Source organism: Rhinolophus sinicus, chromosome 1, assembly GCF_057876585.1.
Source record: "Rhinolophus sinicus isolate RSI-liver-muscle chromosome 1, RSI-T2T, whole genome shotgun sequence".
Lineage (NCBI taxonomy): Eukaryota > Metazoa > Chordata > Mammalia > Chiroptera > Rhinolophidae > Rhinolophus > Rhinolophus sinicus.
In genome coordinates this window covers 174477153-174504638 of record NC_142501.1, presented here as the reverse complement: position 1 = coordinate 174504638, position 27486 = coordinate 174477153, and the positions used below count along the sequence as shown (strand labels likewise).

The 27486-nt window shown below is 38.6% G+C and overlaps 1 protein-coding gene across 2 annotated transcripts in view; it reads right to left on the bottom strand.

The window, feature by feature from the left end:
• Positions 1-25927, bottom strand: part of SMARCAD1 (SNF2 related chromatin remodeling ATPase with DExD box 1) — an 86059-nt gene extending 60132 nt beyond the window's left edge. Inside the window, exons 1-3 of one of the 2 annotated variants that reach the window (XM_019741131.3) lie at positions 25779-25927; positions 24926-25164; positions 5078-5255 (exon numbers count right to left, since the gene is read on the bottom strand). In XM_019741131.3, the coding sequence (XP_019596690.3) occupies positions 5078-5255; positions 24926-25115 (368 nt within the window). In that variant the 5' untranslated portion in view covers positions 25116-25164; positions 25779-25927. Of the gene's footprint in view, positions 1-5077; positions 5256-24925; positions 25165-25440; positions 25650-25778 lie in introns of those variants that run through there. The other variant, XM_019741130.3, reaches the window with a different exon arrangement.
• Between the last annotated feature and the right edge of the window lie 1559 nt (positions 25928-27486).

The window sequence follows — 27486 nt, the reverse complement described above, 5'->3', positions numbered from 1 at the left end:
AACTTCTCTATGCCTGTTCACATTAGATCAGTTGTACCTATTAGGGCACTGACAGGAATATATATTTTAAGCTTCTAGGATGACTTCTTGAACTGCTCTAAGGTAACAAGGTAAAATCAATCTCTTCCTTTCTCACTATGCCTATCCTTCAATATTTTAAGACGATTACACGAGTCTCCCTTTCCATACATGCAGACTTCTCATTCCTGTTGCACTCAACTATGAGAATTCAAATATGAGAATTCATTCTGCCTCACTATGTTCACACTTCCTGACTGATTTTCCTAGTTCTCCTAATTCACTATGAAAACGAAAGCATTCGGGTTGGAATCCTTTTACAATTCCTACCCTGAACAATCAAAAATCCTTACTCTTCTACATCACAATCTCAAGCTAGTGACCAGACTCACGACCATTCAGTGGGATAAACTCAAGTGCCTCTTGATGTAGTAAGCATTCATGCTGACCACGAATCTGTTTGTGCCTTGGGTATAAAGTCAAGTTCACAAGAAATACAAGTGAAAGAGAAATAAATACAATACCATCAGGAGGAAACAATTAGAAAAACCTATTTTCTCTAAGAAAATAGTTTTCAGTGAGTTAAAATCCTTAAAAAAGTGGGGAGTAGACTACGCTCAAGAGAGCTAAGAGTCCTAACTTCTGAAGGCAGTAGATGTTCCTTGTTGGGATCCTGGTTTGCAAAGCCAGATACAAAGCACATGAACTTCAATATAAACTGGGAATGGTATTAGAGAATTATTCACTGTTAACAGTATTGTTTTGTGTGTGTTTTTGTGTGTGTGTGTGGGGGGGGGTTGGAGGGGGGATGTACGCCCAAGTATTTAGGAGAGAAATGTTAGAATGTCTGTAACTATACTTCAGCCAATGACAGATAAAATAATGAAACAAGCACAAAAAAATGCTAACAACTGTTAAATCTAGGTGGTAGGTATATGGGTGTTTATGTATATTATTCTATTTTACTGTTTGCCTGAAGCTTTAATAATAAAAGAAAAAGTCTATAAGAACAAGAGTTGACCACTTTGTGACCATTTATTCGGTCTCAGATAAGGCTATGCCCTTCTCTTGAAGGCTAAGTCCCCACTCAGTGCTAAGGGAATCTAGCCCTTTCTACTTCCTACAAGGACTCTGCTTTATCAACTATTTTGTCTCCCCTATTTCTCCCCCTACCCCCCCCTCCAAGCTCGTCCTCCTAAGCCTACGTGCTCAAGACTGCCCTAATTAATTCAATGCAGTCAATGTGCCAGAGGTTCTAGGACACGGCAGTGAAACAAATTCTCCTCTCCTTCACAATCTTTCATAATGAGAGATTTTTCTACTCTCATTATCTATATAGTTCTCAACTCACTATTTTTACATCTTCTATCCCACCACTTAGGTGAAACTGCTCTAAGAGCAATAATATCCTCTAATATGTCGAATGTGATTAAAAAAAAAAAAACCTTTCGTTGGCTGTCGCTTCCTGCTCGAAGAGGAGGGCGGCACAGGGTTAACAAAGACAGTTGCCAAGAATAAGAGTGCAAGATGGGCGGAGGGACTGCAGCCTCAAGGACTGAGCCCTGAACGGGCCAATGCATAGTTTTATTAGTTAGGTGAGGAAGTACAGGAGATAAAGCTTGTCAATCTCAAGATCTGTGAATCCCATACATTAAAATAGGAAACTGATTCTAGCCAATCACCCTTGCCTGCAGTTTCAGGATAAGTATTTCCCCAAGGGACAAAACCTTTATGCATATGAATAGATGGAAAGCACACCACTGAATCTCTTCCCCAGTACATTGTGGGAAGGAATGCAGCCACAGAAGCAGAGGCTCTCCTTGGCTGGGGGAAGGTGGGGGGCTGTGCCCACCTCTATGAACCCCATGGGTTCTCCTGTTGGTCCCCACTCGACTGCGCCTGGCTTGAGTTGCGCCCCCCCCCCCATGGGGAATCTTACCCGTCATTGGCTGACCAGCCATATTTTGGGGCCAAACAGGGAGACATAAGGTGCAAGCACAAAAGTGAAGCAAAGTCCCTGAAAGGATCAGTCTCAGACTCTCCTTTCTTTAGGGGCAGGTACAAGGAGACAGACGGGTAGGCTGCTGCGTGGCAACAGTTGACCCCATTATACTGCTGACAAATCTCTTTGAAAATCTGATCCCACCCCCCACCCCACCCCTCACCTCATGGGTTCTACAACTTTATTACTCCTGATTTTCCCTTTATCTCTCTGCCTGTCCTTAAACTCTACAGACGGCTTTTCTTCCTTTGTTCACTTCCTTGATTTGCCCTTGTTACCTAGGATTCTGTCTTCATTTCCTTCTTGTCTATTAATGCTTCCTGGGAGATTTTATCAGCTGCCAGAGTTTCTGAGTATTGTCTGTTATCAGAGGTTTCCAAAAGGGGAGAGATTGTGCCCCCAGAGGACATCTGACAATGTCTGGATTCATTTTAATTTTTTTACTATGGAGGTGCTACTGGCACCTACAAGGTAGACGTCAGGGATTCTGCTAAACATCCTACAATGTACAGGACAGGCCCTCAAACAAACAATTATCTGGCCCACACTGTAGAAACAGTTAAGGTTAAGAAATCCTGATAGCCAAAATGGCCCATACATGGGTACTGATTATACCACGGAACATTCATACAATGCAGTACTATGAAGTTGTGAAAGAGAACAAAGATTTCTATGAACTGATATAATTTACGAGATATGTATACTGCTAAGTGAATAAAGAACAAATGAATATACAGCGCATGCCAAAAAAATGTATATACATTTTAAGAAAGGAAAACTGTATTAAAATTGTAGTAATACATATATACCAATAACAAAAGATGAATACAAGTCACGTTTGACTTCTGCAATTACAAGAGGTACTCAAAGTGGTTACCATCAGTATCCAGACACTGATTACAGTGAACTACTGCTTGAGCAACGCTGACCAAAGTGTCTGCTTGTATACATTTTTTTGGCACTCCCGGTATGCATTATTTTTTTATTACAAGACTTACTTGGTGAAGGAATCACTACATTATTTACAAACTAGTACTTTTGAGTAGCATTACTATAACAGCCATTATTGGGATTAACTGATAAAATTTAAATATGGACTGTATATTTGCTAATAGTATTATACCAACGTTAACTGGGATTTCTGCATTTGAAATACTACTTTTGTAATGTGAGAGAATGACCTTGTTCTTAGTAGATAAATGTGAAAATATTAGAGGCAAAGGATTCAGTAATAATTATCATTATTATTTATGAAGGTGACAAGCAAATATGGGGAAATGGGTGAAATCTTTTTGAAAGAAATGTGGGAGTTATTATTTTTAAAACTTTTCTGTAAGTTTAAAACTCTTTCAAAATACGAAGTAAAAATTGGCTGGGTGGCGGAGGCTAACATTTGTTTACCTCAGGATTAAACAAACAGGATCCTCACTTTTTATTTCAGAGTGAATTTCTGCACAAAGCCATGTTCATCAGGGCTTATATATATAAGAAGAAGTTCATTTTAAGTAGAAATCCTCAATTGGATTGTCAGCAGTCTTGATCTCTTGCTCATTCTTGTAATACTTTCTTCACTTAGCTTCTGACCACACACACAACCTTTTGACTTTCCCTTTCCTCAATGACTGTTCCTTCTTAGAACCTCTACAGGTTTCTTCTCATGTCCCAGTTCCTAAAAGCCAGAGTCCCTCTGGCCTAAGTCCTTAACCAAGAGATCTCTTTTCCAGCCATACTACCATCCCTTAGTGATTTCAACTAATCATATGGCTTTAAATATCAAATGTATATTCTGACAACTCCTAAAATTAGGTATGTAACCTAGACCTCTCCCCAGAACTCAAATGTCACAAATTCAGTTGCCTACTTGACATCTCTGCTTCCATGTTTCAGAGCCTTCTCAATCACAGCTCATCTAAAGGAGCTCCCCCACCACACCCAAAAGTCTTCTTTATCTCAGTTAATGGTAACTCCATCTTTCTAAGTTGCTCAGGCCAAAAACTATAGGGTCATCCTTTACTCCTTTCTCTCCCACCACACAGGAAATCCATCAATAAATCGTCTCTGCTCTATCTTCAAAGTATATGTAGAAGTTTACCACTTCTTACCATTTCTTCAAGTATTAGCCAGGTCTAAGCCTCCATCATTTCTTGCTTGGGTTATTAAAGCAATATTCATGCTTCTACTACTACATCCCTACATTCTCAAAGACCTTTTAAACATATGGCAGATAATTTTACTCATTTGCTCAATACACTCCATTAGCTCCCATTCATTCAGTATAGAAGCCAAATAGCCTATGTATGTACGCGCTTGACATCCCCCGTCCTTCCTTACCTTGGGGCCTCAGGACCTTCTCTCTGCATCATGTGCCCCCACTTTGCTCAAAAATGTCAGGCATAATAGCCCTTCAGGGTCACTGAACAGGTTACTCAAAATGCCTAAATATACCTCCTGCCCCCCTTTCCATATGGTTCACTTTCTTACCCCCTTCAGGTCTTTGCTCAAGCATAGGTCTTCTCAATGAAGCCTTCTACCAACTGTGCTGTTTGGAAACCACACCCCTACCCCAGGTCCTGAATTCCTTATCTGCTTTCCCTTTTTGCTCACAATATCTGTTATTTGACATACAGCAATTTTTATTATCTTTCTACCTGACTAAAACACAAGCTCCGTACTATGCCACAGAATGTGTCCCAAAAATGTTAAAATTATTAGATTCAAGAATAAATGATAAAGCAGTTAGAGGTAATCAAAGGTAGTTGTTCAAATAATTTTTATATCTATGGAGTGTTACAAAAATTAAATATCTGCTCTCACTAAACTTAATTGAAAATTACTATTATCTAGAAACACACACGCGCACGCGCGCACGTGTACACGCACACACGTGCGCACGCACACACACACACACACACAAAACCTCTACATTTCTAAATTAGGAAAAAATAACCAAGCTATAGTAGGGAAAAGGAAAAAAAAAAAAAGGAAATCAAAATATTTCAAATTAAGTAACTTTTTCTCCCATACATGCAGATATAATGAATCTATTAAGCTGCTTACACTATAATCACTGTGTCTTTGTTGAATTTTGTCTCTTGAACCGTATTGGAGCAGTTTGGGGAGACAATATCTTCACTATCAGAAGACAAATCAATATACTGTATTCCTCCTTGATTCTTGAAATATGTTATACTTGCTTTTCTTTCATTTACTGGAGCTTCTGGAACACTAGAATCTTCTGCAAAAGAAAAAAGAATGAAGGCATTTGGAGCAACTTAAAAATAAAACAAATTTTTTTTTATAATTAGAATAATGTGCTAAAAATATTTAACCTCACTCACTGTTTCCATTTTATAACCAAAAATTTCTACTACTTTTGAAAGAAAAAATTACTAGTCTACCAGGGCTGGTGTTAAATGATTTTCCATTTCACACATTATTTACTAGCAAACCCTGCTGAAAACTGCAAAACAGGTTTGTATTTTGTATGCTAATTCTGTTCTCTCTGTCCTTTTATTTCCTAGTCTAGTTCTTGCCTAAGAGAACATGGACACTGGAGCCCAGAAGACTTGAATTTCAATCCTGTCTCTTAGCCAAGTTACTTAATCCTCTAAGTCTCACTGTCCTCACCTGTAAAAAAGAGATGCTAATAACCGCAGGGCTAATACACACATAAAATTGGATGATATATATTAAGCATGTAGTTCAGTATTGGCACACAGCCAGTATCCAATAAACATTCTCTTATGTGATGGTGGTATTATAAGCTGAATAATGTCCCCTCCAAAATTCCTACTCTATTTCTCCAAAAATAAGACCTAGCTGGACCATCAGCTCTAATGCGTCTTTTGGAACAAAAATTAATATAAAACCTGGTATTATATTGTCATATTATATTATATTATATTATATTAAGACCCGGTCTTATTTTACCCGGTCTTTATATTAATTTTTCCTCCAAAAGACGCATTAGAGCTGATGGTCCGGCTAGGTCTTATTTTCGAGGAAACACGGTATGTTGAAGCTCCAAATCCCAGTACCTCAGAATATAATGTATTTGGAGATAGAGCCTTTAAAGAGGTGATTAAATTAAAAAAAGAAGCCATTAGGGTGGGGCCCTAATCCAGTATGAATGATGTTCTAGAGACGGACACTAAAGATGTGCCTGTATAGGGAAAGGCCATGTGAGGACACAACAAGGAGTTGGCCACCTGCAAGCCAAGGGAAAGGCCACCAGACCTGCGAGAAAATAAATATCTACTGTTTAAGCCACCCAGTCTGTGGTATTTTGTTATGGCAGCCCTCACAGACTAGTAAAATTGGCATCATTTGTCCAAAGAGGTGTATTCTACCAAGGTCTCCTGTAGGGAGAGGGCTGTAAGCTGACAAGGACCTTGCAGCCTGCAAGGTCATCCATGGGAAGCCTCGCCTCTGCATCTTCCCAGAAAGAACAAGATAACATTAATGCAGCCACAGACATACAAACTTGCCAATACACAGAACAGAATGTTCTACTGATACTTGCTTGTTTTGCTAATACTTGCTTGTATAGACAATTATTCTAAGAGTGTATATAAACCATGTGTGAAATAAAGACTGCGCCACTGCTCCACCATCCGTGGACAGTAGACCTCCCGATCCCAGCTTTCCTGTCTCCTTGTCTTTTCTTTATCTCCTCGCCCTTCCCCCCTCAGGCCGACCCCTCCTGGCCACTCGTGCCATGGCAGTCTCCTCTCTCCAAGGGCTGAGTTTCAAAATTATTCTCCTTTCTCCTAGCAAACCACCATTCTCCCTTATATATTCGAGGAAGAGATCAGATTTAAAGAACTCACATTAAAGTAAAAGTATTATAGTCAGGGCCTTGGTAAAATGAATACAGTATACTTTAAAAAGCAATGATCCGATGACTCTTTTGGTTCAAAGATATTGATTTAAAAAACAATAGCTGCCATTATTTACTTCCTCAGTGAGTCTCAAGTCCTCAGGTGAAACACAAACATTTTCAATCCTCACAATAACCCCTAGGGCATACATTATACTACCATTTTATAGATAAACCCAGATTTGAGGAAGCAACTTGTTCAAAGTCTTATAGGAGAAAGTAGCAGATATGAAATTCAAACCTGAAGCAAAATCTAAAAATCCTTCTACTCTAAAACTCTTAGCTTCCCCTAATGAGGCTCATGAGCCATAATGGTAAATAACATCAACCAAGGCCCACAATGGTCTGGATGGCACTAAAACAATGACATTTCTTTACTTCTTACAATGAAGTCCCATCAACGCTAAGAAAAAGCAAATCAGATTTTTTCCAAAAGAACAATTTTATAAATGTTGAGTGTGCCCTGGGTTAAGAACTCTGCATTGAAACAAATCACAGCTACATATGTTAACTGCCATAAATACGAAGGCATTTGCAAATTTTGATAATTATGTAAATTAACAAAATTGCAGTCCAACTCCTATATAATAACTATAAAGGTACTATGGATTCTGCCTTCACAAAGTGTTCCTAATATATCACAAATCATACATAAAACTAAAAATTTAGTCTTTACTATATCAAAAATTTGACCTAAATCTAATGCATATCACCTGAACACTTCAACGATAGTGTCTTGCTTTCTTATAAAATTTCAAAAGGGTTATGGCAAAATGATTTGGATCATCTTTTCTTCAAAAAGTCTTTTTAGGGCGGATGGCTGGCTCAGTGGTTAGCGCGTAGTGCTCATAATACCAAGGTCGCCAGTTCGATTCCCACATGGGCTAGTAAGCTGCGCCCTCCACAACTAGATTGAAAACGACGACTTGACTTAGAGCTGATGGGTCCTGGAAAAACACACTGTTCCCCAATATTCCCCAATAAAAAAAATTAGAAAAATACAAGGGGGGAGGTTTACTAGAGGAAGCAGGAGGGACGTATAAGGACCAAGGATATCAAAAAAAGAAAAAGTGGGTGGCCAGGTGGTTGGAGCACCGTGCTCCTAATGCCAAAGGACACCGGTTCAATTCTCACATAGGACAGTGAGCTGCGCCCTCTACAGCTAAGACTGTGAACAACAGCTCTCCCTGGAGCAGGGCTGCCGCCAGCTGCTGCGGGCTGCTGCCAACAGCCGGTGGCCTCGCTGGCTGGCAGCTATGAGCCGCCAGCAGCCAGTGAGAGCTGCTGTGAGCGGCTGACCAACGATTGAGGAAGGACTGCCTCTGCCAGATGGAGTGCAAGGCTCATAATACCAGCATGGGCCAGGGAGCTGCGTCCTTCACAACTAGACTGAGAAACAATGGCTTAAAAACTGCGGGGGGGGGGGAGGGGGGAAATGGGAGGTGGGAGGATGGGGGAGTGGGGGCAAAAAAAAAAAAAAAAAGGAAAATAATTCTCTTTATGTGAAAAGAATAATCGTTTCAAGCCTAGCCATTTAAATGCCTCAGTGCTTGGGGGGGGGGGGGGGTCTAAAAATTCTCTAAGTATTAGGAGGACTAGAGTTTCTTGAACTTGATTATATATTCATCTTTTCTATGATATTCTCCCTTTACTTCATACAGATTATAGTACAAAATATATTTGGTGAACACATACACCAGTTTTTAAAACTAACCTGTAGTATGCTTAGCTAACAACACAAAAATAAAGGAAAAATCTGTCTTCCTCTCTGTCACGTACTCAATTACTTAGAGCTTTTACTGGATATATAATACATACCACCAAAATATACATAATAAACATGCGTACTGCACCAAACCAAGTGGCATTCCAGTAGACTAACTGGCAAGTGACTAACAGAGGAAGTAGTTCGATAATATGGGGAGGGAGGAGGTCATAATACAACAGTATTTTTGAGAAAATGTCTGCTAAGTATCAACATCTGAATAACTATAATTTGTTGGTAGTTCTTTCAAGTAAAGTGGTGTTCTGTGAAAAAACGGTAAGTTTAGCTCACAACTCAAAGCAATCACTCAAATGCTTTCCCTTAAGATAAACACTATATTTTAGTATTCAGTAAAGGGTAGCTCACATTTGTTTCACAAAATACTATAAAAGTACATACTGGTAAGTTGAGGTCTACTAAAACTAATTTTTACTGCCTCATCAAGAATACTCTTAAGTGAAACTGGGATTTAAAAAATTGTAAGAATACAATGACTACACAGCTTGGAGTCTCCGCCTTAATTCGTGTTAAAGCACCAGGAATTTTACCTACCATTGATTTTGCACCATCAGTGCAAATATCGACATAGTGAAAAGAGCAAATAATGTCTTAATATTATTATGAAAATTGTTATGACCTTAGAGACCCCAAAGGTTTACAGACCACACTTTGAAAACTAATGGGATGCAGTAAGAGCTTGTTTATATAAAATATCAACATTCCAAAATGCTCAATATTCTAGAATTAGAATAGTGCCAAATGCTTAGATTTGTTTGGACTATTTTTGGAAGTAAGCAACAGCAAAAAAAAACCTAAGATATTCCTGACACAATGATGCTTTTTGACCCACAGCAAATAAGCATTTCCAAGCAGCAGCACAAAAGAGACAAGGAAACAAAACAGAAAAATACAAAATTGAAGGTAAGAAAGGTGAAAGGAAAAACAATTAGGAAAACATTGGCTACTATTCAATTCTGACATTTGCTGAATTCCTTGTGTTTAAGGCACTGTACCAGGAGGTGGTGGATATAAAAGAAAAAAAAAAAGTCAAGTTATAGGTGCACTTGTCCTAAAGAAACAAACATAAGAGCTAAGTAGCCAAGTACACAAATAACTGTTGAGACATAATCTATGCACCAACAGGAATAAATAGCATGCTATAGGAACATAAGGGAAAACAGTCTGTCCTTTCATACAAAAACAGTTAAAAAGCCTATTTTGTTTTAGAGATACAAGATGATGATACTTCCTCTTCACCAAAGGTAATGGAACCAACATCATTAGCATATCCAAGAAGACTCTAAGGATCCAGGGAGTAATTCCAAATTAAATTCCCCATTAGTGGGTGCACAAGAGAAAACAATTTTACGTTACAAATTTTTCCAGTATGCTGTACCCATTCTCATATCTAAGTCTACCATGAAACAAAAGCATATAAGCCTGCCACTGATATCACATTTCCAAGTGGTCCAAGATCAAGGACTACTCAAAAACAAAACAAAACAAATCACTCCTGGGAGATTATGAGTTCAAATAGAAATAGTCTAAACCAACTTGATAATCATAAATAGATTTCCCAAAGTGAAATGAGAACACATAAACCTCTATACCTATATGCAGACTTACAAAAGTGTGCCATTTTTGATATTTTAATTGTGTATTGCCCTACATGGTTCAATTCTCTAACATGGCAACCGACTTTCAAGGCAGTTCCTTTGAATACCAAGTAAAACAGATCATATATTTGCCCTTTTAAAAGGGTTATTATAAAACAATAGATTGTAAAATCTGGATAGTCTTTAACTTGAATGTCATACAACTTAGGGAAATACCTTTAGCCTCTTATAAAGGAAACATCAAACTATCTCTCTGATGAAAGCTCTAGAAACAAAGACTACATTGAATACAAGATTGAAGAGTAGTTTCTAACAAAATGTTTCAGGTTTAAGCCAAAAGAAAAGATAAAGATAGGTAGAAAAAAACGGAAAGAAAAAGTAAGTCATGCTATTAATACTGGACAAAGCAAAAGTGTTAAACCTAGAGAGGTTATTTTTTTAATAACAGAATTTGTATCTAAAATAAAAATATAATAGACATATATCTCAACTGCATACTAATAATGTAATGTTACACTACGGGATATATAAACACTATAGAATACATAAGGCAAAAAGTTAACAGAGATAAACATGAGGCTTTAATTATCTTTTCTAAGCTCTTAATAGAGAAGAGAACACAAAAATAAGATATAGGACAGTGTTTTTAAAACATTTGTAATCAGAACCCACTGTAAGAGACACATTTTAGATTATGACTCTAAACACAGAAATTGTTAAGTCACATAACTCAAAGACAAGTTTCAGAAGCTTTACTGTAAGTGATATACAAGGTGTGATAAAAAAATACAGTGAATGTTTAAAAAAATGTATTGCAGTAAAAGACACATTGCCATTAATCCTCCTCAAAATACTCCCTCTCACTTTGAACACACCTATCCAATTGTTCTTGCCACTTTCTGAAGCAGTTCTGGAAGTCCTCTTTCGTGAGTGTCTTTAGTTGCACCGTCGTGGATGCCTCGATGTCCTGAATCATTTTGACTTTGGGGAAGAGCCAGAAGTCACACAGTGCGACATCTGGTGAATAAGATGGATGAGGACACACCATAATGTTTTTATTTGACAGAAATTGCCGTATACCAGAAACGATGTGTGAGACGGAGCATGATGGAGGACGATTTACAACACACTTTTAAAACACAGCTTCCTTCAACCGTAGCTCACACCTGACTGACTGTACCGAACAAGCTGAAAGTTGTCACACTGTTACTAAGGTTCAACGCACCACTCCCATGTTAAAGATCCCTGCCTTTCTGTTGGATGGCACTCGGCAGCAGCATTCACCGTATTTAGTCATCACAACAGAAAGGCTCTGTGTCATACATCACCTCTGGTATAGCTTTCTGTCAAATAAAAACATTATGTGTCCTCATCCACCTTATTCACTAGATCTGGCATCATGCAACTTCTGGCTCTTCTCCAAAGTCAAAATGACCATGAAATGTAAATGTTTTGAATCAGTCTAGGACATTCAGGCAGCCACCACAGCACAACTAAAGACACGAAAGAGGACTCCCAGACTGCTTCAGAAAGTGGCAAGAATGATGGGATAAGTGTGCTGGAAGCAAGGGGGAGTATTGTGAGGGGAATTAATGGCAATCAATGTCTCTTTTACTGTAATGACTTTTTTTTTTTTAATTTAAACATACACAGTATTTTTTTATCACATCTCATCTTTGATAATTTTCTATTTATTCTACTCCATTAAAAATTAGTTGTATGTATTTAGTCATGACCCAAGAAACTGACTTTATAACTATTATTCATAGTGAAATATGATACAAGTAAAAACTCATCTGTTATTGGCATATCATTATATCTCTAAGTAAATTATATTATGTCTTTCTTTACAGTACTCTAAGAACTTTTACAAAAATGGTCTATTAAGCCACAAAGAAAATCTCAGTAAATTAATCGAAGAAGTACTACAGACCACATTCTCAAGTCACGAAACAGTGAAATTAGAAGTAAATATTACTAAAAACACTGCGGCAAATTTCAGCCACTTAGAAATTTAAAGAAAAACCATAGAAACCACTTATTTGAAATTTCTGGTCAAAAAGGAAGAAAAAAAGAAATTCATATTAAAATCTACTGTCTATATATAATATATGTGGTATATATAACCTGTATGTGATAAAACTACAAGAATAAAAATAATGTGACAAACTAATGTTAAGATTGAAGAAAGACTAATGGTCCATAAGATGCAAATACACATGTGAATTTAGAATATAATGATGAATTTTCAAATATAAGAAAAAAGATTTGGGCCAGCCCGGGGGATCAGGTGGCTGGAGTGCCATGTTCCTAGCTGAGGTCACTGGTTCGATTCCCACATGGGCCAGTGAGCTGCGCCCTCTACAGCTAAGATTGTGAACAACGGCTCTCCCTGGAGCTGGGCTGCCATGAGCAGCCAGAGGTCGGCGTGAGCTGCAGTGGGCTGCCGTGTGGTTCCGCGGGCTACCATGTGCTGCCAGGAGCAGCCGGTGGCTAGCGTGGGTGGCCAGCAGCCAGTGTGAGCGGCTGGCAGCCATCATGAGTGGCCAGCAGCTGTCGAAAGCTTCCGTGAGCTGTTGTGAGCGGCCAACCAGCTACCAAATGCCTCAACCAGGGGGAACACAAGGCTCATAACACCAGCATGGGCCAGGGAGCTGTGTCCTACACGACTAGACTGAGAAACAACAGCTTGAACCAGAGCAGGAGTGGGAGGCAGAAGAAGGAATAAAAAACAAAAAGAAAAAAGATTTGTCAAAAAAAATTCTGGGAAAACTGACTAGTAAATGACAAATAATGAGTGAAAGAAGGAACAATCACCCTCTCTTTAGTCCTTATAACAAAAAAAATTCCAAATAAGATTTAAGGTTAAAAAAAGTCAACACAAAACTGAATTCATATCCATCAGTTTCACTATCAAAAACAAAACAAAACAAAAAAACCAACAGAAAACAAGTGTTGACAATGATGTGGAGAAACTGGAACCCTGTGCACTGTTGGTGGGAATGTAAAATGGTATAGCTGCTGTGGAAAACATGGTGATTTCTTGTATGATCTAGCAATTCCATTTCTGGGTAAGTACCCAAAAAGAACTGAAAGCAGGGTGTAACGCAGGGTCTCTGGTTCCACTCCCCGCACAAGAACGCAGGATATGGTGAGGCCAAAAAGGAACACCAATGGAGCCATGGATAGGGGAGTCATACCACTATATTCTCGCTGGCAGGTGGGTTGGAGATACAAAAGCAAAGATCTGCCGGTACTCCAACAAGGGGTCTTCCTGCACCCCAGTCTCGCTGGCGGCCGGGCCAGACACAGGAAGTAGGATCCACACGATGCGTAATCTGCGGTCTGCTTTACTGCCTGCCAACCAACCAATCAACCAACACAGCCCCGGCTGTTATATCAGTGGCTAATTGGCTAACTCGTCACAGCTGATGGCCATCTACTACCCGAGCCAGCACCTTTCCAAGTGAGGTCGAGAGCCTGGAAACTGCTCTCTGGGACTCCGTCCCCACACAGGGTCTCAAAGATATTTCTGCACACTCATTTCAAAGCAGTGTTAAGTCACAAGAGCCAAAAGGTGAAAGCAATCCAAGTATCCATCCATGGATGAGTGGATAAATAAAATGTGCTGTAGACATACAATGGAGTATTTTTTTAGCGTTAAAAAGGGAGGGAATTCTGACACATGCACAACATGGATGAACCTTGAGGAAGTGAAATAAGCCAGTCACAAAAAGACAATCCTGTATGATTCCACTTTTATGATATTCCCAGAGTAGTCAAATCATAGACAGAAAGTACAAGGGTAGATGCCAGGGGCTAAGGGTAGGAGGCAGTTGTTTAATAGGTATAGAGTTTCAGTTTTGCAAGATGAAGCGTTCTAGACTGGTTGTACAATAATGTGAATGTACTTAACACTCCTTAACCTGTACACTTAAAAATAGTTAAGATGGTAAGTTTTGTTGTGTATATTTTACTACAATTAAAAACAAAGTCAGCACAGATATGCGAGAAAGAAACATGGATGAAAATATTTATGTGGTAGTAGTGAATGCCTGTCTGATCAAAAGCCTTAAAGAAAAGGAATGAACCAAATTGACCACATAAAAATGTAAAATTTCTCTATGGCAAACAAAACGGAAAGTGGTCTCTGATAAGTTCCTATCCAACTTGACTTCTCTACAACATTTTACAATGTTCACTACACTCCAAACTGGAACTCTCTTCTTTCTTTAGCTTCCAGGCCACTATCATTTCTGTAACTATTCTAGTCATCCTTTGTATTTGTCGTTGGTTTCCCTTCGTTAGACCATCATTAAAGGTTGATATTTCTTACTATGCACCATGCTTAGAGCATTTTTTCTTAACTACCACAATGATTCCAAAGTTGATTTCTTAGATTCCAACTACTCTCTGAGCTCCAAACTCTGATATACAAACCGTCTATTAGACTTCACTACTGGAATGAGGTAACTCAAACTCAACATGTTTTAGGGTCTTCCTCCTAAATGTACTGCCTAATTCAGTTGATAGTGTCAATCACCCAACTGTCTAAGCAGGGAACATTTATCTTTAAACCTCACCAAATACCATCAAATATGTCATATAAAACTACCCTAAACTGCCTCCTGTCATCCTGACTATCATTCCCCTACATTTAGTCTTCAAATGCAATAGCTTCATTAATGGTCTTCTCATAATGAAATGCTCTACAGTCTGTACCAAATAAAGTCCATGCTCCCTTACATAGCATAAAAGGTCCCTAACACCCCAGCTAGTTCCTTTTCTCTTTTCAGCTTCATCTACACTGCCCTAAACCTCCTCTTCCAAAGATAACCTCCCCCTTCCCATACACATAGCACAGACTCTTCAAGCAACATATGTTTTCATCCCATGTTCACTGAATAAGCAATGATTCATTGGTTAGGGTCCCCTCAAAAAGTCATCTCTCTGTAACTTTTCCTGATCCTCCCAGAAAGAATGAACTATCATTTGTGAATTGGATTGTCATCCTACACTACTTAGAATCTTCCCTTATGAGTTACCATATTGTACTTTCAACTATACATTTACATGTCCTTTTCCCCAAGTGCTCCTTGCACATTATAGTGTAAAGGAAACACAAATACATCACATGTTAGGTAGTGATAAATACTATATAGAAAAACAGAACAAAGCAGGGTGTAGAGGAGATGCTACTTCAGAGAGACTGATCACCAGGCGGCCTCCTAAGAAAGGTAACATTTCACTAACACCTAATGAAATGAAGAAGCTGAAAGTTATATGCAAGTATTAGCAGAGCCTTGGAGGCAAATGAGCATACGGGAAGAAAGAAAGATGGACTGTGCTTGGCATACTCAAGAAACAGTGGCTGTGGCATAGTAACTGAAGAAGAATGGCAGGAAATAAAATCTTAACTCATGTTAGGTAAATAAAGGGTTAGCTAAAGAGGAGTGTTACAATTTTTAAAATTTTTATCCTATAAGCTGATTTAGACCCTAACACTCTTGTAAATGTGCAAATATAACATTATCCCACAACGAAAGAATATGAAGTTACCATATGATAAAATAAGGTCAATATTCATATCCTGATAATTCTCCAATTACATATTCAGTCCTGATCTTAAACCCAACTTCAGTATCTTAGCTCCACAGCCCAAGGCCCAACACTCAATTCAACATTCGTATCCCCCATGGTAAGTTTAGTTGTCTTTGGTCTATTCCAACATGCTAGTTTGGGACAGGATCTTTGATTTTTACTTGAATTTTTAAAGGCATGTCTCAATGGCTAACAATGGGTACTTTATACCTATTCTGATGTACAAAACTACCATTCTTTCCCCAATGGACTAAACTAAAATTTTTATCATTCATTTTATATTATTTCTATCAGGAATCTAGTTTTAAAACCTCGTTCGTTCTCACTTTAAAAATTCTCGAGGGATGACATCATAGAAATGGCGGCATGATGTGAGCCTCTTGAAATCTCCCCTGGAATTTACAACAAATTGCACAACTATAACTCCACAAAGGACTCCCTACACAGCAGACAGGCAAGACTAAGAGACATGCAACTGAAATAGTGTAAAGGTGAGCAACTTGGATGAGCAGGAGGGAAGTAGAAAGTGGGGAGACAGGCCACGCAGGCTCAGGATGAAGACCTAGCTCGAAGCTCCGAGCTCCCTGCATTCCAGAGCTACCGCAGCCACTGGGAACTGCTAGGGCTCCGCTTATGGCCCAGTCCCGCCTGAGGGATCAGCATATAACATGGCTGAACCCAATGCTCACGGCAGAGACCTCGGAACAAAGATTGAGGGAAGAAGGGTGAAAACGGCAGTTTAAGCCCTCACTGCCAAGCAGAGGACAGAAGGCTTAGGCACTGAGCCTAGCCGTCCCCTCCTCACCCTCCCAGAGTTAGCCCTACCCCCACCCTCTTGTGCTAGAAGCAGAACAGCAGCAGTGTCAGATCAAAAAAACAGAGTAATTGCAATTCTGAGAACTGCGGCCCGCAGCCACAGACTAACAGCTCAACTAGTTCCGGCGAAGGGGAGGGAGCCTTGGGTGCAGGACTGGCTGTGGTGGTGGTCACCGCCATTGCTCTGGGCCACCTCTCACAACCCACCCAACCCCTGTCCACACCAATCTAGGCAGATCCCTGCAAGGGTAAACAGAGCCACTGAAACACACAGGCCCTGAATTTGGTGCAGGAAGAGCTTCGGAACTTCAGAAGCTTTCCACATCCCCCAACGGAGGCAGTGCCCTGAAACCCAGGCAACCTGCTCACAAAAGATAAGTACACCTTCCAGGAATGCCCCCACTGTGTGAGAAGCCAGGAACAGTGCAGAGAAAATACAACATTACAATGTGAGAGAGAATAAAAGGCTGTAGTCGGAGAGAAAATAAAGCATTCCACCAACACCTACTAGAAAGAAAAGGAAAGACCTCTTCCTACCAACCTGTTGTAGTACCCACTCCTGTCGATGTCTAGGAAGAGAAATAATAATTCACTAACTGCCATGAATAACCAAGGTAACACGGCAGCTCAGAAAGAAAATGAAGTCTCCAGAAAATGAACTTAAAGACACGGAAACATGTGACTTAAATGACAGAGAATTCAAGATTGTAGTTCTGAAAAAACTTAATGAGATGCAAGAAAACATAGACAGGCAATTTAATGAACTCAGAAATACAATCAAAGAACACGAACATTTTACGAAAGAGATTAAAATCTTAAAAAAGAACCAAATAGAATTTTTGGAGATTAAAAACTCAAGAAAACAAATGAAGAATGAAACAGCCAGCTTAGGTAATAGAGCTGACCAGATGAAAGAATCAGTGACACTGAAGATAGAAATCTGGAAATGACACAGATTGAAGAAACAGACTTAATAGTTAAAAGAAATGAAAGAACTTTACAACTTTCTGAGTCCATCAGAAAGAGCAATATAAGAATGGGCATACCAGAAGGAGAAGAAAGAGAAAAGGGAACAGAGAGTATATTCAAACAGTCGACGAGAACTTCCCAAACATGTGGAATCCTCAAAAACTGAATCCTCAAATCCAAGAAGCAAATAGAACACCTAACTACCTCAACCCCAACAGGACTTCTCCAAGGCACATTGTATTGAAGCTGTCAAAAATTAACGAAAAAGGAAGAATCCTTATGGCAGCCAGGGAAAAGAAGACGGTAACCTACAAAGGAAAGCTCATTAAGTTGTCAACAATTTTTCAACAGAAACTCTACAAGTCAGGAGAGCGTGGACTCAAATATTCAAATTACTGAAAGAGAGAAATTATGAACCAAGAATAATATCCAGCAAAGATGTCCTTTAGCTATGAAGGAGGAATAAAAACCTTTCCAGACATACAGAAGCTGAGGGAATTTTCTAACATGATCTGCACTAAAAGAAATACTAAAGGAGGCTATTCGACCAGCATAAATGGGGATAATCTGTGACAACAAAAACATAAAAGGGGGGAGAGTAAAGGTCTGAACTGACATAAGGGAATGGAGAAAGTAAGCATGCTTAAGAAAATGGAATACTCTAAATATGAAACATTTTAAAATTTTTATTGGGGAATATTGGGGGACAGTGTGTTTCTCCAGGGCCCATCAGCTCCAAGAAGTTGTCCTTCAGTTTAGCTGTGAAGCGCACAGCTCAGTTCCAAGTCCAGTTGCCGTTTTCAATCTTTAGTTTCAGGGAGCGCAGCCCACCATCCCATGCAGGAATTGAACCAGCAAGCCTGTTGTTGAGAGCTCGCGCTCTAACCAATTGAGGCATCCAGTCACCCCTTCAGAAGCTCAGTGGCAGCTTGCTGTCTTCAATCTACTAGTTGTGGGGGGGTGCAGCTCACTGGCCCATGTGGGAATCGAACCAGCAACCCTGTTGTTCAGTGCTCGCGCTCTAACCAACTGAGCCATCCGGACACCCAAAACTTTCTTTTACATAAACTTAATGGTAACCACTCAAGAAATATCCAGAACTGAAATACATGACATAATAAAAGAAGAAACGGGGGAAAATCATAGAATACCACCACACTGAAATAACAGACAGCAACAAAAAGGCCAAGAAACAGTGGAGACAAAGTCCTACCAGAAAACCAAAGATAGAACAATAGGAAATCTTTATAGCAATAATCACCCTAAATGTAAATGGACTGAACTCACCACTAAAAAGGCAGAGAGTAGCAATTGGATCAAAAAACTAACCCAACCATATACTGCCTCCAAAGTAACATCTAAAGGACAAATATAGACTCACAGTAAAAAAAGGGGAAATTGAAACTCCATGCAAATGGTATCCAGAGAAAGGCAGGTGCAGCGATACTGATGTCAGATAAAACAGACTTCAGGATAAAAAAGGTAACAAGAGACAAAGCTGGACATTTCATAATGATAAAGGGGAAGATATACAACAAGAAGACATAACAGTGATCAATATTTATGACCCCAATCAGGGAACACTGAAATATACCAAGCAACTACTAACAGAACTAAAGGGAGAAATTGACCAAAACAATTATAGTAGGGGACCTAAATACATCATTGACAGCTATGGATAGATCATCCAAACAGAAAATCAATTAAAAAATATGAGCCCTAACTGACACATTAAATGAAATGGACATAATTGACATTTATAGAGCACTTCATCCTAGAACATCAGACTACACATTCTTTTCTAGTGTACATGGAACATTCTCAAGGATATACCATTATTGGGAAATAAAACTAGCCTCAGCAAATTCAAGAAGATTGAATTCATACGAAGCATATTCTCTGATCACAAGGCATTGCATTTTGGATATCAACTGCAAATAGAAAGCAGGAAAAATAAAAATGTGGAGTTTAAACAACATACTTTTAAAGAATGACTAGGTCAAAGAAGAAGGAAGAGAAGAGATCAAAAGATACATAGAAACAAATGAGAATGAAAATACATCCTACCAAAATTTTGGGGATTCAGTGAAGGCAGTTTTAAGAGGGAAATTTATATCATTATAGGCCTATCTCAAGAAACAAGAAAAATCCCAGATAAATAACCTCACGTTAAACCTTGAAGAACTAGAAAAAGAACAAATGAAACCCAAAGTCAGCAGAAGGAAATAATTAAAATCAGAGTAGAACTAAACGAAACAGAGAACAAAAAGACAACAGAAAAAAATTAATGCGACAAAGAGCTGGTTCTTTGAAAAGATTAATAAAATTGACAAACCCTTGGCTAGATTCACTAAGATAAAAAGACAAAAGACACAAACAAAATCAGAAATGAAAGAGGGGAAGTTATCACGGATGCCACAGAAATACAAAGGCTCATCCAAGACTACTATGAAGAACTATATGCCACCAAATTCAATAACCTAGAAGAAATGGACAAGTTCTTAGAAATATATAGCCTTCCCAGGCTGAATCACAAAGAACTGAAAAATCTAAATAGACTTATCACCAGGAAGGAAATTGAATCAGTCATCTGATACCTTCCCAAAAGCAAATGTCCGGGACGAGATGGCTTCACTAGTGAATTCTACCAAACATTCAAAGACGATCTAGTACCTGTCCTACTCAAACTCTTTCAAAAAAAAGAGACAACACTCCCTAACACATTTTATGAGGCCAACCTTACCATGATACAAAAATCTGGTAAGGATAACACAAAAAAAGAAAACTATACACCAATATCTCTGATGAATACAGATGCAAAAATCCTAAACAAAATTCTAGCAAATCGAATGCAACAATGCATTAAAAAGATTATATATCACAACCAAGTGGGGTTCATCCCAGGGGCACAAGGATGGTTCAACATACACAAATCAATGTGATACACCACATAAACAAAATAAAGGACAAAAATCGTATGATTATTGCAATAGATGCAAAAAAAGCATTTGACAAAATACAACATCCACTTATGATTAAAACACTTAATAAGTATATAAGGAAAATACCTTAACATAATAAAGGCCATATATGATGAACCCTCAGCTGACATAATTAACGGTGAAAACTAAAGCCCTTTGCTCTATGTTCACAACAGATAGGAACATGACAGGGCTGTCCCCTATCTGCTTTTCAACATAGTATTTGATGACCTCGCAATCAGACAAGAGAAAGAAATAAAAGGCATCCAAATTGGGAATGAGTAAGTTAAATTGTCACTTTCTGTAGATGACATGATGCTACATATAGAAAACCGTAAAGATTCTACCCAAAAGCTATTAGAAACAATAAATGAACACAGTAAAGCTGCTGGCTACAAAATCAACGTACAAAAGTCCATTGTATTCCTATGGACTAACAATGAAATACTAACAATGAAATCTCAGAAAAAAAGAAAACGAATTCCTTTTGCAATTGCCAACAAGAAGAATAAAATACTTAGGAATAAACCAAGGATGTGAAAGACCTATATACTAAAAACTACAACATATTTTTAAAAGAAATTGAAGAAGACACAAAGAAATGGAAAGGCATTCCATGTTCATGGATTGGAAGAATCAACAGAGTTAAAATGGCCATATTACCCAAAGCAATATACAGATTTTATGCACTCCCCATCAAAATCCCAATGGTATTTTTTAAAGAAATAGAACAACAAAAAAATTATCAGATTTGTATGAAACCACAAAAGACCACAAATAGTCAAAGCAAGCCTAAGAAAAATGAACAATGCTGCCAGTGTTACACTTCAGCTTGTACTACAGTGCAACAATAATCAAAACAGTATGGTATTGGCAGAAAAACAGGCACACAGACCAATGGAATACAACTGAGAACCCAGAAATAAACACACATAAATATGGACAGATAATTTTTGACAAAGAAGCCAAAACCATAAAATAGAGAAAAAACAGCCTCTTCAATAAATGGTGCTGGGAGAATTGGAAAACCACATGCAAAAGAATGAAACTAGACTGCTATCTGCCACCATGTACCAAAATTAATTCAAAATGGATCAAAGCCCTAAACCTAAGACCTGAAACAATAAACTGCATGGAAGAAAATATAGGTACTACACGTATGGATCTTGGGTTCAAAGAGCACTTTATGAATTTGACTCGAAAGGCAAGGGAAGTAAAAGCTAAAATAAATGAATGGGACTATATCAAATTAAAAAGTTTCTGCACAGCAAAAGAAGCCATTGACAAAATAAAGAGGCAACCAATCAAATGGGAGAAGATTTTTGCAAACAATGCCTCCAATAAGGGGCTCATATCCAAAATATACAAGGAGCTCATACAACTCAACAACAAAAAAACAATTCCATTAAAAAATGGGCAGAGGACCTGAAGAGACATTTCTCCAAAGAGGACATACCTACAGATGGCCAATAGACATATTAAAAGATGCTCAACATCACTAATCATCAGAGAAATGCAAATAAAAACCACAATGAGGTATCACCTCACCCCAGTTAGAATGGCTCTCATCAACAAGACAAATAGTAATGTGTTGGAGAGGCTGTGGAGAAAAAGGAACCTTCATACACTGTTGGTGGGAAGGCAGATTGGTGCAGCCACTATAGAAGGAAGTGTGGAGGTTCCTCAAAAAATTAAGAATAGAATTACCATATGACCCAGCAATCCCTCTTCTGGGTATCAAAAAAATCTGAAAACATTTATCCATAAAGACATGTACTCCAAAGCTCACTGCAGCTTTATTTACAGTGGCCAAAACACAGAATAATCCAAGTGTTCTTCAATAGATGTATGGATAAAAAAGTCGTGGTGTACATATACACAATGGAATACTATTCAGCCATAAGAAAAGGTGAAACAGTACCATTTGCGACAACATGGATGGATCTTGACATTATTATGCTAAGCGAAGTAAGTCAGACAGAAAAGCAGAGAACGATATGACTTCACTGATATGTGGTAAATAAAACTGAAGACAACAAAAGAACAAGACGAACAAATGAAGAAACAAAAACTCATAGACACAGACAAGAGTTTAGTGGTTACCAGAGGGTAAGCGGGGAGAAGGGTAGTAAATGAGGGTAAAGGGGATCAAATGTGATAGAAAGAGAACTGACTCTGGGTGGTGAACACACAATGTGATATATAGATGATGTATTACAGAAGTGTACACCTGAAATATATGGAACTCTCCTAACAATTGTCACCCCCATAAACTTTAATTAAAAAAAAAGTCACATCTCTTTTTTCTCCATTTCTACTGCTGTTATTAAGTTTGCATTATAAAAGCTTCCTAAGAAATTTCTCTCCCTTCAAGCCCTACCCTCTAAAAATATAGAGTATTCACAACTGCTAGACTGATTTTTACACAACTTTCTTTCATCATTTTATCCTTCTACCTAAAGTTTTTAATGGATCCCTAGTATCAAAATGTAAAGTCAAAATTTAGCCTTAGTTTTCCAGATTCTCCAAAATTCACAGTACCATTTACAATAATGTGTTTTAAACCAAAGCTCTCTATTCCTAATAGGATGAATTCTCACCATTCCCAGATGAACCTCATTTTCATATTTTCCAGTGTCTGAAGACTAACTACGAGATTCCTAAAGTCCCAATAAAAAGGAGTGAAGTCTCCTCAGACAAAAAAAAAAAAAAGGTAATGCAAAACAGCATCTGCTGATTAGAAAAGACAATTAAGAATTTTACATTACTAATATTGATAAATAACTAAAAATTCCACTGATTTCCATTTTACAAAGTGCTTTTATTTTACAAATGAAAAAATTGTGGATCTCAGATTTTAAGTGACTTGTTCAATGTCACATTTAACTAAAACGGAGAAGCAGAGGCGTCTAAGGACTCAAAATTCATGCCTACAACCCTTCCCTTCCCTGCCTTAACTACATAAGAAACATACTAATGCATTTACTGTTAAAGTAGTAAAGTACCTGGATGTTTAGACATTAACTATAGCATGTTATGCGAATCAAATTATGTTTAAAGAATAAACACAGGAATATACCTCCTGTGCTTAAAATCCTTCAGTGCTTCCCCACAGAATTCAGACAAGTTCAAAACCCTTTAGACAAAGCCTTTCAAGTTCTGACTTCTAATTATCACTTAATTCAACTATATCATTCCCCCATGTTCCAATTACACTAAAGTATTTTAAAATGTTATTCCATAACTTATATTCTGCCATCACTGTTACATTTAAATAGAAGAGTACCAAACAAAACAGAGACACCCAGGGTTAAGCTAAGGCCTATATTTTATCAATCTTGTCAGGGCCACCTTAATCTAAAAGCTGCTTGTGAAATACTGAGTTTTGCATTTAAAAAGGTATTACAAAAATGAACATTAAAACTTCTTATATTCTTTTCACCGTTCATCAGAAACTGTATGTATACGATTAAGTTTAAGATCAGGAATTAGACTGCTTGCCTCTGAGTTCTGATTCTACCAACTTCTTAACAATTTAACCTCCTTGGGTCTCATTTCTGCAAAATGTAGAAATCTAGTAGGACTGCTGTGTAAATTAAATGAGAGAATGTGAAGCACTAAGCACTATGCCTAAACATAGTAAGAATTCAAATATATTCTAAATATTTAACTGACCAAAGAACATAGATTACAATGGAAATGTTAATTTTTGGCTTCTTCTCAAATCCTATTATCCCTGACAATCTGCTGGAGGTTAAAAATGGTTCATTCACCATGAACAATACCAATTATTCTTGAGCACTCAGAGGACCTCCAGGAAGTAGTGGCAAAATCTGAATGTGATCTTCATTTGTTCACAGAGACTGTCTTCAGGAACCTTGAATAGTTTAGCTAATAATAGGTGATCAATATTTTTGGAGAAATACTGGAATCAAATGTCTGGCCAAATAACTAGGTGATAAACAACTAGGTGATTCATAGGACTGAATCGCCTAGTTCCTCTTCTAGTAGCAACCACTCTGACCTAAGGATAACCTAAATTCTGACTTGAACTTCCATCATAGGGCCATTTTCCAAAAATAAAAGTGAAGCTTTAATGGATGGACACTTAATTGGAGATACAGGATGTCTATGGCAGTCCTAAAATTGTATTTAAAAGGGCACGGTGGAAAACAATGCATTATTAGGCATAACATCAAGAATAAAAATATCACTTCTGCCTTTCATCTTTTAAAAATATCTCCTGATGCTACATCAATTTGCATCATTGTAACTCACCTGTTTTTTCAGTTATATCTGAATCAGGGGTGCCTGCCCTGCTAACTTCCCCTTCAGCATTCTCCTCTTCAGCACTAAGAGAAATTGGTGAAGAAGGGCCAGGCTGGGAGGGTTGAGGGGTTGCTTCAGGAGCTTCCTCAATCTTACTCCTTTTTTCAAAGCGAAAACGGTCCAGGTTGAAAAGATTCATATTGGTAGAAACCACCACCCTGTGGGGTTGGGAGTTTTAAATGAACTATCTGCAGGGAGAAAATTAAAAGAGAAAAAGAGGCCATGAAAACAATATAAAATACAAAGCCACAGCAGTTCACTCCCAAGGCAATTAAGAGCCCGCAATGTGCCAAAGGCTCAGCATGGCCATTATGGCTGCGCTTCATTGTTAGGCCACGATTAGAAGGTGGACAGGGGTATCTTTTTTTTTTTTTCCCCCACTGCTTTTGCTCCCCTTCGTTCCCCACCCCCCACGCCCCTCCTTCCTCAAACCACAAGCTGACCCTCGTGCAACCTCCTCTTACCCCAGCACGCGCAGGCACGTTCCCCACTCTAACCCCCCTGGGGGCCGTGCGCCCGCCCACAGTAAGAAGCTCCCTGCCCTACGGTGCACTCTGCCTCGAGAAAGGACGTGCCAGGGCCCGCGCCTCGACACTGCGGGGACACAAAGGGGCCAAAGCAGGGGAGCGGCGGAGGCCGTGCAGGCGGGCACCCGCCCGGAAGTTACGCGGCGCGATCCCAGCTGAGAGGAAGCTGATAGGATCAAGAAAACACAGGGAAGGTTCAGAGATGGGTAGTGTGCCGCGGCATCTGTTTCAATGCTCACTCGCCCGTTTTCTTTCTTTCTTCCTGCAGTACTTACAGTCTTGCAGTCTTGGTGCGATGTAACAAAGATTGGAGGGGAAAAAAAAAAATTCCTGGCTTGCGGCGACGGGAGCCGGGCCGGGACCTTCCAAAACAGCACGGAGAAACCCAACGAGCGCGTACTGATGACGCAACACGCAGCCTAGGCTTTTTTCTTCCCCAGCGACGCACCAGCGGAAAATGTCTAGGCGCGCGCTGTTGTCATGGTAACTCGTACCCGCCCCTCTCTCTCTGGGGAAAGCGCTTGTGGCCTGTTTCTCCAGGTTAGCTAGAGAGTTGTTAAATAGAACAGTAATAAATAGAACAATGACAACAAATAGCATAACAATAATATATGTTTGATGTTATAATGTATATTTTATGTAAAATATAAGTAGTATCATGATAATATGCTAAATGTTTTACGGGGATAATCTGAACCCTTAAAGGAATCCTATTTTTACGAAATAAGGAAACCGAGGCCTGCAGATGTTAAGTACTTAAGTAGTAAAAACCCAGGTGTGTTGAGCTTCAAAGCATATGAACTGCCTGCCCACTGTCGTCTGGGTTGTTCTTAGAGTGGAATATGACAGTTCACCTATCTTGATGGAAATAATACCTTAAGAGTATTTACTCCTGTTGTTCTAACATGAGACCAAGGCAGTTTGGAGTTATAATTTGATCCTCTTAAAAGGAATTACTACAAATTATCAGTCTGCCAAATACATTGGTCGTTATTAACTTAAATTCGCATTGTCTTATAAATCAGTGTTTCGAATTGTAACACTAACCCATAGGTTTGTCAGATGTGGATACACTTACAAAACAGTGTCTGAACCCATAAAATTAAGGATAAAAGCCTGAACAACTGGGATTTCCATTATATCTATCTTTGATATCCCTGAAATGTTCTCGCTTTTTGCATGCATGTTAAATGATGTAATCGAAGGATACGTTCAACTTTCAAATAGTAAATTATTTTTGGTGGTGAAGAATATTTCCTTTAAGATCTCTATTATCAACTTGCAAATATACAAGACAGCATTATTAACTATAGTCACCATACTCAATATGTAATTTAAAAATATTTGGTTTGTATTCAAACAGATCTAACATTGAAAATGGATTTCACTAGCGAACGACTGAACAAATTATATATAACTTCTCTAAGCCTTAGTGTCCTCATCTTTTAAATATAGTTGGTGATGACTCAGGGCAATATTCTGCAGCAGTCCTAACCCCCTTGACATTTTTGTACAGCTGGGGCAAGAGTGAAAACGGAGACCTGCGTACCAAATATCTAAATATTTAACTATTATAAATACAGTTAAAAAATGTAAAAATAAAATGTGTTCTATTGTCCTGTTTTGAAAATGACCTTGAAAATGAGGATGAATTTAGAATTCCTGTGTGTCAGACAAAATACGGGTGATTCAAGGAAATAGATTGGCCCATGTATCCTGGCTTTCCTGTATTACCCCCACCCCCACTCCAATACCGTTATGGGCCTTGCTCTCATGCATATGGTCACGCAGCTCAATTGTCCAATTCTGACCCCACCTAGAGTTGCCATATTTGTTGGGGGGAAAAAAAAAAAGGATGGTCTGTTAAATTTGTATTTTAGATGAACAACAAATACTTTTTTAGTATCAGTGTGTCCCATGCAATATTCAGAACTTGCTTACACTAAAAAATTATTTGTTGTCTGTCTGATATTCATTTTAACA